General features: G+C 46.1%; 1 protein-coding gene across 1 annotated transcript; it reads left to right on the top strand.

Moving 5' to 3' along the window:
• The first annotated feature begins 3,530 nt into the window (after positions 1–3,530).
• LOC119402213 (uncharacterized) lies at positions 3,531–11,113 on the top strand. The gene is made up of 3 exons (XM_037669342.2): positions 3,531–3,822; positions 6,132–6,355; positions 10,907–11,113. The coding sequence occupies exons 1-3, from the start codon at positions 3,597–3,599 to the stop codon at positions 11,039–11,041; spliced, it is 585 nt and encodes a 194-aa protein (XP_037525270.1). The 5' UTR covers positions 3,531–3,596; the 3' UTR covers positions 11,042–11,113.
• Positions 11,114–15,067: the final 3,954 nt, after the last annotated feature.

The following is a 15,067-nucleotide window of genomic DNA, read 5'->3' as shown; positions in this document are numbered from 1 at the left end:
CTCCTTTCTTTTCTCTTTCTATCTTGATGTGTGTTTTTCTGTCTTTTATGTGTCTATTTCTTTCTACCTCTTTCTCTGTCTTTTCTTCCCTTTCTTTCTCTCTATTTCACTTTTTCTTTCTCTCTTTATCTCTCTCTCTGAACTCATTCTCTCGCCCTGAATTATTGCATCCCACACCGGGAAAATTGTCAGCGGGAGAGTGCGTGCTGGGCTCTTTTGTTTGGAGAGCAGAAGATGACAAAGCGAGGCGTGTGGGCATGATGATGATAGTTTCTTGTCTACATCGCGAATCGGACAAATGGCAGGCATAAAAGCTCTGCTGTAAAAACATAGCAGTGTACTTTATTTGTGAGGTATTCTATACGTACTATGATTGTTCTGAAGTGTTCATCACACTAGGAGACAGTTGAAGTCATTTTTAAATTAAAGAGAAAAAATTTTCATTTAAAGTCGGTTCTGTAAGATGTGCATTTTGACACTGTCGGCCCTGGCCATGTTGTTCTAGATGGTGGAGTTCTGACTTGATAATCCTCGAGTCTATTTCTTTTGAACTTTCTTATTTGTGAAATTTATTGTTTGTGCAAAGTTTTACTATTAATTTTCTTATCATTATAATTAGAGCTGTACGAATAGCAAAATTTGGGTGCGAAGCGAATTCGAATTATAAAGATTGAGTGCGAATTGAATCGAATAATTCGAAGTGAAATTACAGGAAAAGTTGCAGAGAATCCCTAAGTATGTGCTTGTGAGATAGCAACATAAAAGTAGGGGTGTGTGAATATTCGAAATTTCGAATATTTTTCGAATAGTGTTGCTATTCGATTCGATTCGCACTGAAATTTTACTATTCGAACTATTCGAACTTCCCAAAGACAATGCAGTCAACGTCCGGTTGAAAGTGACCCCTTCAAATTTTCAATATGCTTCACCTCATTATACTCTCGTATTGCGGCAAAGCTGCCTTTCAAGCTCCGTTACGGTCGAACTTAGCCAAGGACTAAGTCCGGTTGGAAGTGACCCCTTCAAATTTTCAATATGCTTCACCTCATTACACTCTCGTATTGCGGCAAAGCTGCCTTTCAAGCTCCGTTACGGTCGAACTTAGCCAAGAGACTAAGTCCGGTTCGAAGTGGTCCCTAGATTTTCAATATGCTTCACCTCATCACACCCCCGTATTGCGGCAAAGCTGCCTTTCAAGCTCCGTTACGGTCGAACTGAGGTAAGAGACAGTCAACGTCCGATTGGAAATGGTCCCTTGATTTTCAATATGCTTCACCTCCTCACACCCCGTATTGCGGCAAAGCTGCCTTTCAAGGGCCGTTACGGTTGAATTTGGAGACAGTCGACGTCCGTTTGGAAGTGGTCCCTAGATTTTTAATATGCTTCACCTCATCACACCCCCGTATTGCGCAAAGCTGCATTTCAAGCTCCTGTACGGTCGCAAATGTATTAACTCAAGAAAACGCTGGTTCCAATATGGAGATGAAAGATGTGGCAGAGTTGGGGGCTCAATTAAGGCTGTTTTGGACCTGAAATTTGGGCAGGAAGTCCGAAAAATCGAACGTTTTAGCATCCAAAATTTCAGATGTCCTTATATATCGACGTCTACGAGGCAGATTTGGAACTCCGCACTTGAAGGGAGCACACCCTTGTCCGCCACATCAGTTGAACTTCCACAGAAGTTGAAAGAGGAGGAGAGGCTGAGGAAATGGCACCTCTGCCTATCACGTGTAAAGTGTCGGCAACACTTTGGTTGCACCAAATCATGTACATAAATACAATTCGGCCTCTACATTGCCTCATTCTTGATAAGAAAGACAACTGTGAAATATGACCCCACCAGCACTTCATCAACCTAGCGAAAAGAAACACTTTCATGTTGCTATCTCACAAGAACATACTTAGGGATTCTCTGCAACTTTTTCTGTAATTTCACTTCGAAATTCGAAAAATGTTTCAGAAATATTCGAAAATTATTCGAAATTATTCGATTTGATTCGCACTCAATCTTTATTATTCGAATTCGCTTCGCACCCAAAATATTGCTATTCGCACAGCTCTACATAAAAGTGTTTCTTTTCACTAGGTTGATGAAGTGCTGGTGGGGTCATATTTCATAGTTGTCTTATCAAGAATGAGGCAATGTAGAGGCCGAATGGTATTTATGTACATGATTTGGTGCAACCAAAGTGTTGCCGACACACTTTACACATGATAGGCAGAGATGCCATTTCCTCAGCCTCTCCTTCTCTTTCAACTTCTGTGGAAGTTCAACTGATGTGGCAGACAAGGGTGTGCTCTCTTCAAGTCCGGAGTTCCAAATCTGCCTTGTAGACGTCGATATATAGAACATCTGAAATTTTGGATGCTAAAAAGCTTTGGCGTCCGATTTTTCGGACTTCCTGCCCAAATTTCATGTCCAAAACAGCATTAATTAAGCCCCCAACACTGCCACATCTTTCATCTCCATATTGGAACCAGCGTTTTCTTGAGTTAATACATTTGCGACCGTAGCGGAGCTTGAAAGGCAGCTTTGTCGCAATACGGGGGTGTGATGAGGTGAAGCATTTGAAAATCTAGGGACCACTTCCAAACGGACGTTGACTGTTCTTGGCTAAGTTCGACCGTAACGGACCTTGAAAGGCACCTTTGCCGCAATACGGGGTTGTGAGGAGGTGAAGCATATTGAAAATCTAGGGACCACTTCCAATCACACGTTGACTGTCTCTTGCCTAAGTTCGACCGTACCGGAGCTTGAAAGGCAGCTTTGCCGCAATACAAGAGTGTAATGAGGTGAAGCATATTGAAAATCTGAAGGGGTCACTTTCAATTGGATGTTGGCTGCATTTGTCTTTGGCTTTGTCTTTGGCAAGTTCGAATAGTTTGAATAGTAAAATTTCAGTGCGAATCGAATCGAATAGCAAACACTCTTCGAAAAATATTCGAAATTTCGAATATTCGCACACCCTAATTATAATCTTTATAGTTTCTTGTCGATACCGAAATTAGGGTTTTCAAATTTCACATTTGCTCCATTTTTGGCAACTGCTTTCGTGTAGAAAAAACGGAGAAGGAGCAGTTGGTAACTATACTTTGCCCAAAGAGGTCAAATTTCATTATAGCGAATAGCAATTTTAGCAACTTTCATTATATTGAGGATTCACTACAGCCACCATTCGATTTTACGGAGCAACATTGAACAACACGAAGCTTGGCAGCAAACATCGAAGCGGCTAGGCCATGTGTTGTAAAGTGCAGACCACGCACAAGGCTACTGCTGTCAGCATGCTAAGCACTGGTTTGAGGGTGCAGGATAATAGAAATGGCAGTAATGGTGACTTTGAATAATGCCATTTGGGACCTGCAATCGCAGCAGAATGTTAGAAAAATTGGACGGCAAAGGTTTCAGCATCCGAGACTTCAGACATCCTTGCACATTTTTTTTACTTTGTACGTGGCAATGCTGTGAAGGCATCCAAATTATCGGGCATGTCTGAAAAATCTGTCAGTGACCATATAATAAGGAAATTTCACATGTACTGAACCAGGAGGATGAGAGTGGATCACCCGAGCCTCGTGAACAAGAGGCCTCCGGCATGGTGGCCACTGCGGTCAACGAGGCACTCATGAACGGCTCAAATCGGGTCCTGGTGCAAGACAGCAAGAGCCAACTGTGGGCCTTCTACCCAGACGGGTCGAAGCAGCCCAATGGAGAGCTGGCCTTTGTGAGGGGAGGAGGCGACGACAACCCTCACAGGGGGGCGCCACTACCCAGGTCCGGACCTGGGGCTGGACGCTTGCCCCGATCGCATCGTCGTAGAGGCGAGTGGTTTTGTTAAGTTTGTTACACTGCTTCCCACAGTTGTTAGGCGGATGTGCGGTCACTCTTTGCATTATTTTACCAGCTTGTAGGTTTCTGCAACCCATATGTTTGTAACATAGCTCCCAGGGCATATATACACAGAGCAGACTTCCCTGTAAACAGGAATGTCTCAAACGGAATTGCAGCTTAAAAATGGAACAGTTGCCTCAAACACGATTGGTTTCATACTTGAATTCTGCACCTCTGTTCACCTCTCAGTAAATGGAACTCCTGTTAAACGGAACATACTTGTCCTAGTCCTTTCAGGTTCTGTGTAACGAGAATTTACTCTATTACGCAACAGTTTTTCTCTATTGGTTCGGTTACCTTCATATCACTCATTGCAGTGAGTGGTGAATAGTGCAGATTAATGAAAGCATGGGATCACTATAACAATGACAAAGGACAAAGTAAATGGGAAGACTGCCGTATTTACTCGAATCTCGGCCGGCCCCAATTCTAAGCTGACTCCCGAAATTCGCAAGGCTAGAAAAAATAACCTAATCATCGTACTCGAATCTAAGCCGACCCCCCCCCCCACTTTCGCACATCGTTTTTTCGAAAAAAACATCGGCTTAGATTCGAGTAAATACGTTATTTACATAATACAGCATAGACCGCTTATAACGTAAGTCGCCGGAGTCGCGAATATCTGTACTATAAGCGGTACCGCACTATAACCAAAACAACATTTTTGAAAGGTTGCACGTGTGCAAAACATGACCAAAGGGTAGGCACGCGATTCCGACTATCGAGGCATGTGACTGGGACGTAAGTTTGCGTTTGCTTACATTTGGAAATGTTGAACGGTTAGCATCCGCGGACCTGCGATGCCGACATAACAAATGCGGAAAAAATGCGCCGTCATGGGAAGTCGCCGCGGTAGCACACTGCGCGTGCGCCATGTCGAAAACGGTGGCGACCACAAACCACAACTCGAGTGTTTCACACGCACGCCCGCGTTTTCGTTAAAGGTGTAAGTCACCCCTTCTAAATGCAACAACTGCAAAATGTTTCATTGACTTGGCACCAAACCACAACTTCTGTAGTCCGCGGCCACCGACATGGCAGCTAGCGCTCGTTAGGCCTAGCGTGCGCGTTGCAACTTGGCATGCCGCCGCGAGAAGCTTACCCTAGGCAACACGGACATCGGACGTAGAAGAGATCACACTTGCGAGCTAAACCGAGGGCGTCACGCGTGAAACGCAGTTTCGGTTCGTGGTCAGGAGAACAGCCGCGGCAACTATCCTGAAAAAGTCTCTCCAGCTTGTAAGTCTGCCTGTTGGTGGCAAAGGCGAAAGCTCAATCGCGTCTCAAAGCATTGTTACTTGCGGGGGAATCGAGGTTGCACGCGCGATATCTGCGCTCTACGACGAAGCAACTATTTTCCCGACGGAGACAAATAGCGGTAACGTGCTCTTGATGCGGGGGGCGCCCGTACGTAGCGGAGCGCGCATGTCATGCGGCCGGGGCAAAGCGCGCATGTCAAGGGGGCAAAGGCTTCTCCGTCGGCCACGCAACCGCTCCCCCTCCTCACACCACGCACCCGCGCAGAGCTGCTGTGCCATCCCCTTTTTTTTCTCCCCCACTCCTTGTTCATTCGTTCCGCGTCCCCTCCTTCGTAAGGGACTATACACGCGCTATCCGCAAACCCGCTCCGCACGTAGCGGGACACCTGCCGCCCGCAAAGGGAGGAGGAAAAACCGGAAAGACGCCAATCGTCGCACCGGGGTACCGGTTTTTCCTCCTCCGTTTGCGGGCGGCAGGTTGCAGAGCGGGTGTGCGGATAGCGCATGTATAGTCCCTAATGCCGTCGCCGCTCTATCCCCCGGCGCATCTCCGCTGAGAAGTATGCTCGCTCCCTCGCATCTCTGAGAACGTTCCGGCAGCCGCATTATAACCGGTCTTTCGTCTCGGGGGACTGCACAATAAGCGGTATGCGTATAGATGGAGTTCTATGGGAGGGTAAACGGGAGTCAGAAAAAAACGCGTTATAGCCGGTACTGCACTGTAAGCGGTTACGTTATAAGTGGTCTGTGCTGTACAGCGCCAGGGCTCAAGTATTACGGCAGTTCTGTAATTCTCTTCCTCGTGAAACTTCTCTTGGCTTTGAGTGGCATCTTGGCTTGGTGCTGCCAGAAAATGTTGTTCCGGATTGTTGGGTGATAATTGCGTAACAGAATTGGTTAGAAATAATTGTGGCACTACACTGGCCAAGCTTCCTGCTCTCGTGTTGCCTTGGCTTGAGGATCAGTGGCCGTAATCGCAGAAGCAGATGGGGGAGCCGAAGGGTCTGCGTGGCCTTCACGTTCGGCTGGTCGGCTTCCTGGTGCGTCAGGTGGCATGGGCGGTGGCGGCGGCAGTGGTGGCAGGCCTCAGCTTGCCCTGGAAGTGAGTGAGCAGCTTGCTGTGGCCGTGTTGCGGCTGCAGCACACCATGGACGAAGTGGTGGCACGCCTCGAAGTTCTTGAGACCCTGCTGCAGCATGCCAAGGTGGGTCACAGGCCAATAACGCGATACCATTAACCAGTCACCTTTTCAAGCTCGTGATTTTTATCTGCAACTTGTTGCCTTTTATTGCGGTAGCAATTATAGGGCACTCTCAGCAGATTTTTGCCCTCGGCGTCACCGTCTTGTTCCGCATATGTATGTACGTGTAGTATATATATATATATATATAAAAGCCACAAGGAAAAATAATTCAGAAAAAATATTTTCCATAGTGCGCGACCGGGGATTCGAACCTGCGACCGCTTGCTCCGCAGCGTCCTGCATTAGATGACCCAGCCACGAAGCATGTGTCCTCCAGCATACTAACAGCGAGCTATTTACCGTATTTACTCGCGTAATGAACGCACTTTTTTTTCCGAAAAACCAGAGCAAAGTTGGGGGGTGCGTTTATATGCGAGGTAAATTTTCTAAAACTTTTTGGGATGAGCCGAAAATACGATAATGCAAAAAAAAAAAGTTGCGTAGCTTACCTTTTACAATGAACATGCGCGTACACTATTTGAAAACACGCATTTTTATTGCACTTCAATTGCTTCAATCTTCGTCAGAATCGCTGGTACCGTCGTCCAGGTCACTGGCCACTTCAATGTCTTGGTCCCACAAGTGGTCGTCTTCGCTGCCGTCCAGCGCATTTGCGATTCCCGTCTTCTTAAAACTCTTTGTTATCAGATCACCTGGCAGCGAGCGCCATGAGTCCAAGATCCAGGAGCACACCAGCTCGACGGACGGCCTCTTAATCTTGCCAGTCGGCGTCAGGGCGTGCCCTCCATGGGCCATCCATTCCGTGTACAAGCGGCGCACACCGTCTTTGAAAGGTTTATTGATGCAAACATCAAGGGGCTGAAGCACCGAAGTGAGTCCACCCGGAATGATGGCGATCTCGGTGCGCAGCTCCTTGAGTTTCCGACGAACGTCCTCTCCCAGGTGGCCGCGAAAACTATCGAGAACAAGGAGAGACGGGAGAAGCAGGGCGCCAGGGCGTCGTCCCCAGACAGTCTGCACCCAGTCGACCATCAGATCGGCCGACATCCACCCTTTCTCCTGAGCCCGCACGGTATTCCGGCTGGGAAGTTGGCCTTCGGCACGGTTTTTCGCTTGAAAATAACGTACGGTGGCAACTTCCGGCCGTCTGCCGTGACAGCCAGCATGACCGTGAAGCGCTGCTTTTCGGCGCCTGTCGTTTTAACGAGCACGCTACGTGCTCCCCTGTCATTGACAGTCCTACTCATCGGCATGTCGAAATTGATGGGTGTTTGGTCGGCGTTCCCGATTTGTGAGAGAACGAATTCTCGGTCCCGCCGCAGGCGTATAACGAACTTGTGAAAATCCACTATTTTCGTAGCAAGGAGGAAGCCGCTGGCAAAGTGATGTTCGCCTCCTCAAGCACAGTCCGTTGCGCCGCATAAAGCGCGTCGTCCACCCATTGCTCGCTTTAAACGCCGTGGGAGCGATGCCATGCTTCCTGGCTGTGGCTCGTGCTTGCGTCTGGATCATTTCGTGCGAAACGACACAGCCGTCGTTTCGTAGGTCCCGGACATATTTTAAGACCTCCTCTTCCACAGCAGGAAACTTCCCGGTCTTTGGTCCCCTGAAGGAACGTCGCTCCCTATTTGTAGCGCGGAGCTTGTCATGCTGCTTCCGCCAGTAGCGCACACGTACTTCATCAATTCCGAAATGCCTACCGGCAGCACGATTCCCGTGTTCAAGTGCGTACTCCACAGCCTGTAGCTTGAAACCGGCCGTGTAGCTCACATTTCGGCCCATCGTCCACGACAAAACGCAACACAGGCTTAGAAAGAACTTCCAACGAGGTGAGAATGGGCAGTGGGCAGCATGGCATGACTTCTGAGGCGAAAAAAAAAATGATGACAACCAATGACAACAATGCTAAAACTCGCGTCACCGTCTTGCATCGTTTTGATTGGCTGTCCTACCCGGCCTCGGAAATTCCGCCGCTTCGGTGGTAGATGGCGTTATCTGCTGCAAGCTGCAAGGATTGCGACCACCCGATGCAAAAGGGAAAGCCACAGTTTCACCATCATCATCATCATATCCCCGCGCGCGGCGCGCTCCCGCACCGCCGCATTAGACATTTAGATGCCGCCGGCTCCGCAAAGCTTCGTATTTGTGTGACCGTGGGATGGCGTGGGCAGTTTTGCTGTTAGGTAGCCTACACGACCGGTCGTGTAGGCTCCCTACGCTGTGTGCTTGTGAGCCGCGATGTCTCTACACTCGAACCGTTCGTGAATACTGCTGCGGCGTGCGGATACTTACTTCAAAAACAATACAAAAGAGAGGGACCGCGCCGCGCACAGATAGAAAAACTAACAAAACGGTGCGCTACCGCGGGCGGGAGGGAGGGGGGAAGCAAACCGAGGGGGGTCGGCGTAATAAAGGAAAAAAAGGAAGGAAGAAGATAAGATAAACGACGAGGAAGCGCCGCGCGTTGGTTCGTGGGACTGCAGCGGATGAAGTTAGGGGTGCGTTTATTACGCGGGGGAAAAAAAATCCCAATTTTGACGACTAAAGTTGAGGGTGCGTTATTATGCGAGTGCGTTCATTACGCGAGTAAATACGGTATATGCACCATTTACCGCTGGCGGTACGCAGATCTCGGAGGCACTTCAGCGTGTTCTCTTGATCACCAGCGAGAGTGTGAAGGGCGTGCTTTAAAAATAGTCAGTCTGCTCGTTCTTTGCCAGAGTTGCGATGAGCTCATGCCTCCTACCTGTAATACCTGTACTTTGCCCTACAGGGCGTGGTCACCCGTGCGTGCACTCGTATCTCGTGAGGCGGGCGATTTGTACATACGTGTTGTGCTGTTACCGCAAAGTTTGCATTGAAGTTACACAGCGCACGAAGGTCACTTCGCTTGCTGCAGCGGCCTCGTTTGTGAAAGGATTGAGCTGCTAGCTAGAAGAGCCAAAGTCGGGGCTAGTTGGTTGTGCATAGTCGACACTTACAGCACGCTGCTCAAACACTAAGAAGTAACAATTGTGACAATTGTTCGTTCGTGCTTGTCTTGTGTCTATTCTTTTTGTGCGTCCTTTGTGCTTGAACAGTGCGCTTCAAGTTTCGAGCTGCTTGCCTTTTTTCGTGTGACATTCCAACTGGTTGCTATCACAGTCATTGCTTCGCCCTTGCAGCGAAACTGTGACTTTTTCATTCGAGCTACTTATTACATTTTACGTGATGGCAATGCTATGCCGTCACGTTCAGTGAAATTTAATGGTTGCACCTAGCAAATTATACTTTATCGAGGAAAGAAAAAATTCAGGGGCTCTTCCACTACCAGGAAAATGGGGGCAAGTGAAGCTTGACATGTGTGTGCCTGCCCTGCTGCTTCTCTTTCTTCCTTTCTTTCTATTGCAATGTGCAGTGCTTCCTTCTAAACTATTTCCTTCTTCCATGCTGTGAATTGGACCTTCATCCACATACTTAGCAGTGCAACATTTCAGTTGCTACAGGCAACGACGACGGTCATGAGTTCATATCCAGACAACAGTGAAATGTGGCCGCGTGAAATGACAAGTGGTCTTGATAAAAGATGAGATTGCCATATCGGAAATGGCCAAACACCCACAAGCCCAAGATCCATAGAGTATTGGAAAACGGCACATACAAACAAGCATGTGACAAATGCACCTTTGAGGGCTGCATTTCTGTACACTCGCCATTGCCGGGTTTATCGCATCCAACGTCGTTGCCACCACCGCCGAAATCTGTAACTCATAACAAGCTTCGCTTGAAAGAGATGATAAAAAAAAGATGGCACTGATCCAAATATTTGTCATTGAAAGTTGATATTATGTCTTTGCTGTGGATCTAAATCAAAGTGAAATACATTGTTTGCGCTCTAGTCAAGGATCTTGCATTCCATTACCTTTCAGCACCGACACTGAGCAGCCAGGCTTCATTGCTATAACCAATAATCCGGGATGAGGCCGTTCTAGTAAGCGGGTTATTTCACCACAGAAACCACACAGAAGTTAAAACTTGATAAGTGCAGCAGCTTCTCAGTGTTATAACCAATATATAATGTTAAAACCAATATCGTTATCAGTGGGTTCATGTAAAATGTAATATGCTTATAACTAATGTAGATAAAGAGATTGTTGAACAGTGAATGTAGCTGGAGCCTACATTTCGACACAGTTGTCAGGACTTGCCCTGACAAGGACAAGCCCTCTCGTCAAAATATTGGCTTTAGCGAGATTCACTGTTGAACAATTTTTTTCATGACTTCAAAACTCAGTCTTCCCATGGACTGTTTATACAACTAATACTATAGGTTGTATCAAAGGTGTTTCCAGGCTAATAAGATGTCCTTGCAACCAGGTTTGGTTGGTTGTCATCAAATCATCAGGCACCCGTTTTTGAGATGTAATACAGGAAGCAGGGGAGCTCAGTGTTGGTATGCACATTGATGAAATTCAATATTTCATCTTAGAAGGTGCTTTGCGAACATTGGAACACCGTAACCAACCATTGGCCACTACCTGCGGCTCACTGGTATTCATTGTTTCTCGACAGGCACCACAGAACCAGCGCTGGTGGCTCTTCGGTGGTGTCGCTCCACACATCCTTGTGCTCTTGTTTGCCTGGCCTGTGGTTTTTCAGCTTGCCTTCTACATCCTCAGTCATCGCAGAGGCAGACGTCTTAGATGAACGCTGAACTCGAAGCCCAAACGGATGCGACACATAAAAAGAAAGGGAATCTGTATTCCTTACACACGAAAAGCCGACTGTTTAATGTTCCAGATTATGGCGCAGTTTCCACGCACACTGGTTATATGGCAGCCTTTCTCATTTGTATCTTGTAATGTGAGACATACAGCTGTAGCCAGTCTAATGTGCATCTTTTCGATGCAAGTATCGATGTGCGCCAACGTTGCCACTGCTTTGTAAGGCAACATGGTCGAGAACGAAAAGAAGAGAATCCCATTTTGGCAAATCGCATATTTTTAAAGACGTACCCCAGTGGTTCGAATGTCCTATGAAGGGAAAGCACTGCTCTTGCATTGCCCGTGAATATTCGAAGGCACCACCGCTTTCACCTGTTGCCATCACACTGTCAGTACTGCAGTTTGTGCTCACTTACTGTTGGAGCAATGTCATCCTAGAGTGCAATGTGTCCACTGCAGTTGATAGTACTTCCTGGTGGATATGAATTTTTTATTTTATTATGCCTATGAATTGCCGTAGAACAAGTTGTGTTTGGTGATGTAGCATCAGAAGCATTAGCGTACGGAAGAAATTACATAATGTACCAGACCCACAGAATTGTTCATTTTAATTCAGCACATATTTTGAGTAGTATCCTTTTTTTATCCAGAGCTTGTCGTCTTTAGGTGCTACGTATCTTATTAAGTGCGCTACCCTTGGTTTAACGAGTATGTGCAATATGTAAATGACTTGTCTGTATGCTGCAAGCACTGTCTTTTTTTATACATTGTACATCTGTTTGTCATTTTGCATTGGCATTGGGACGCTTGGTAGTATTGTTGGTAATTGACTGAAGTAGGAAGTTTTTTCTCCATTTCCTGTACTTTTGTGAAGAGCAATAGTGGAGAAATAGTGTGCACTCTCATTTCAAAGAGACAGACGTCAAGCTGAATTAGACTAACATTTGAAAATAACGTCAATGTCGCTATTGCCAGGAGCACGATTTTTTCAAACAAAAAAAAGAAATGGCATGAGCACAAGAGAGGATTAGCACGACCATTTTGCAAATGCAGGATACTTGGGTCCCCGCTCGTGTGCCTTGTCTTGACTACAACTTTTAGATTAATTTGTGCGACTTCACATTGAGAAGTACTACTAACCCTAGTTATGAGAGGCACCATTCTGAAGGGCTCCAGGTTAATCAGGTCGTTAACGTTCACATAATCTAAGTACATACAAGGAATTCCGTGTTACCCCCATGTTGAAACGCAGTTACTGCGACCGGCGATTGAACCCATGACCTTTCGCTCAGAAGCAGGTTATAGCTAGCATGCCGTTATGGCATGCGGCCATAGAAATAAATGTGCATTACACTTGAGAAAGACAGTGCAGGCAGTGTAACTTTTTATACATGAAAAAAAAAAATCCTAAAAGCCCTTTGATGGAATTCCTTCAAACTTATCTGTCAGAAAGCACCATGTGCCTCCTCTGCATTTGATAACACAGATAACAATGCATGGACTCCTTGTGACATTTGGCAAATCCACAGGAATCTTGGTATTGTGATGATGTGCTCATTGCATTGCTCAGTTTGTGGGCAGTTTTTATCGAGTTTTCTCCAGAGTAAATTTGTGGTTTCATTGACACAGCAGCTGGCGACAGCTGTAATAAATTTGTTGATACAGGTCATTCAAAGTTTGACCTGTAATCTACCACACTAGCAAGACTGTATTTGCTTTTGTATCCCTTAGCAGAAAGAAAACTAAACTACATCTGACAAGGCTTGTATTTCTTGAAGTGAGAACTGTATGTATTCTGATTATGATAGAGAAATGTATCTCAATTTTCTTATTTTTTCTTCTGCGTATAGGTTTCATTTGTTATTTTTGTACCATCATCTGCTCAGTGGAAAGTGCCACTTGACAGCTGCACTAGAATTATGACTGCGTCCTTTTAGGTGATGTTGCAATCAATTCCGTCCGGAAATGCAGCCTCTAATGACGTTCACAATTCTGTCTGGCTACTTCATTTTTCCCATAAAATGTGGTCAAGCAGTGGCCTCTAAATTAAAGCTTTGTGTACGGTAAGCTGTAGTATGGGACCAGGTAGATTACCGGCGGTAGAACAGCTGGTAGATTTGGTAGGTTGGCTCAGCTAAACCCATTTGAGGTTGTCGAAATGTCGTCACCAAGCTGGGATGGAAAAGGTTTTGAGGCAAAGCACTCCAGACTTTGGTGCAAGGCTAAAGAAAACGCTTGTATAATTGCTCTATGATGACAAGACGGTTAAGCATAAATGAAAGATTTGGATATTCTAAAAGTGACTGGAACTATCTCGTCTCCATCAAGGCATTTTCTTGTGACTTTTGCATTGTGCAGCAACCTGTCAGGCCACATTAATGAAGTAACGTTGCCGAGTAACGGCAAAATTTCCCTGCAGTGCAGCAAACTCCAAGGCAGGCAACATGGCTACCGCTGCCAGTGCTGTTGCTACTGTGAAAATAGTATCAGCCTACTGTGGACTACAGCATTTGAGGTTGCTCTGCGCATTTGTAAAGTTGTGCGGCGATCTTGAGTAGCACTCGCCCAGCATACGTAAATATTTTTCAGCGTGCGCCCCGTGTAGAATTGGGGCATCCAGAGTTTTTTTTAATGCATTGCTGAACACATTCCCCACATATACCCAGTTAGCACTGTTCAGAGTCATTTTGCAGGCGCGAGACAAGACCTGTTGGTGGGGTTCGGGCAGCTCCAAGTTAAAGTTTGAGTGTAAAATTGCTGTATTCTTGAAGTCCGGTGCTTGACGAGCATGACACCGTAGCCGGTTACAACTTGAGAAGTCCAGAGAGGTCTCACCCAGATGGCCGAAGCGGGGCAGCCAATCGCCTCCCTCGACTAAAGAGGTACGCAGACCCGCTCATACACTCGGCAGTGTTATCTGATGGTGGGGTCACCGGCCGTCAATCTCAGTGTGTGCTCATTGGTGCAGGCTTGTCCGTTTTTGAGAAGGAAATGCCACAGCAGACTTCTAAAGTTGTACCAGACTATAGAAGCAATGCTTGGATGATGGCCTGTGCATGAGTTGCAATTTGTAGAATTATGGCAGCTGTGAGGGGAGTTGTACAGTGCTTGAAGCATATTTGTATGAAGGGACACTGAAGGCAAATGTTAATGTCGAAAGAAGATTGCTGATCTTTACTAACGTGCTTGCCATCATCGCCAAGAACACAGGTTCTGTAGCAGAGTTCATGTTTGCGTAGTTGTAAACTAGACGTCACAAACGATGCTTGCCTGATTACACCTAAGAAATTAAGAGCTGTCTGTGGCACGAAGGAGGCATTTGCGAAGCAATTTTCTGCGGTATAATCATTTCAGCTAAGCCCAGTTCTTGCCTTCAGTGATTCCCGTGTAGATTGATGTGATGCACAGTGTGCAGAGTTTGCAACATTTTTATATTATGTCAAATGAAAAAAAAATGTAAAAAAAAGTGCGTTGTAAAAAAAAAAGGTAGGGGCACACTATGTACATCTTGCCTCGTACCCTGCTGAAAATGCCTGCTTTGCACAAACACTAAGAAAAGCTGTGCTCTACTAAATGACGGCAGATTAGGGATTTCATGTCTTGCTGTATTTGTGGGGCAACATACTGCAATTAAGTCACAGCATTTTCTGGACAGCAGCCTGCAAGAACACTTCAAAAAAACTTAATTCCATTATGGTCTTTGATTCAGTTGCCATCTTTGATGGTGTGTTTAGACTTTCCTCTGTTAACCATGCCGATTTTTTATATGTGTAAAACTCTACGTGCTGTTTTAATAAACCACTTTTTGCGTGAGTGCATTTTGCGCCAAGCAAAATTTGAAGTGTTATGTCAAGTACCTGGAGATCATTGTAAAATTAGGACTTGCAGTCATAGCCTTAAGGTACGCAATGGTGAAGACTGAACGGTGTGATGACGGCATTTAATGCACATGCACAATAAATGTGAGCCTCATTTAGTGCTTGCATAATACCCAGCCACATGGGTTGAA

Source organism: Rhipicephalus sanguineus, chromosome 8 (genome assembly GCF_013339695.2).
Source record: "Rhipicephalus sanguineus isolate Rsan-2018 chromosome 8, BIME_Rsan_1.4, whole genome shotgun sequence".
NCBI classification, from domain to species: domain Eukaryota; kingdom Metazoa; phylum Arthropoda; class Arachnida; order Ixodida; family Ixodidae; genus Rhipicephalus; species Rhipicephalus sanguineus.
The sequence above is the reverse complement of the archived record's forward strand: the minus strand, read 5'-3'. Positions and strand labels throughout refer to the sequence as shown.

Excerpts from the sequence above, each read along its gene's own strand:
- LOC119402213 (XM_037669342.2), top strand. The coding sequence starts at position 3,597 with ATGGTGGCCACTGCGGTCAACGAGGCACTCATGAACGGCTCAAATCGG. Across the intron at positions 3,823-6,131 it reads CCGATCGCATCGTCGTAGAG|AAGCAGATGGGGGAGCCGAA; the intron begins GCGAGTGGTTTT and ends CCGTAATCGCAG. Across the intron at positions 6,356-10,906 it reads CCCTGCTGCAGCATGCCAAG|GCACCACAGAACCAGCGCTG; the intron begins GTGGGTCACAGG and ends GTTTCTCGACAG.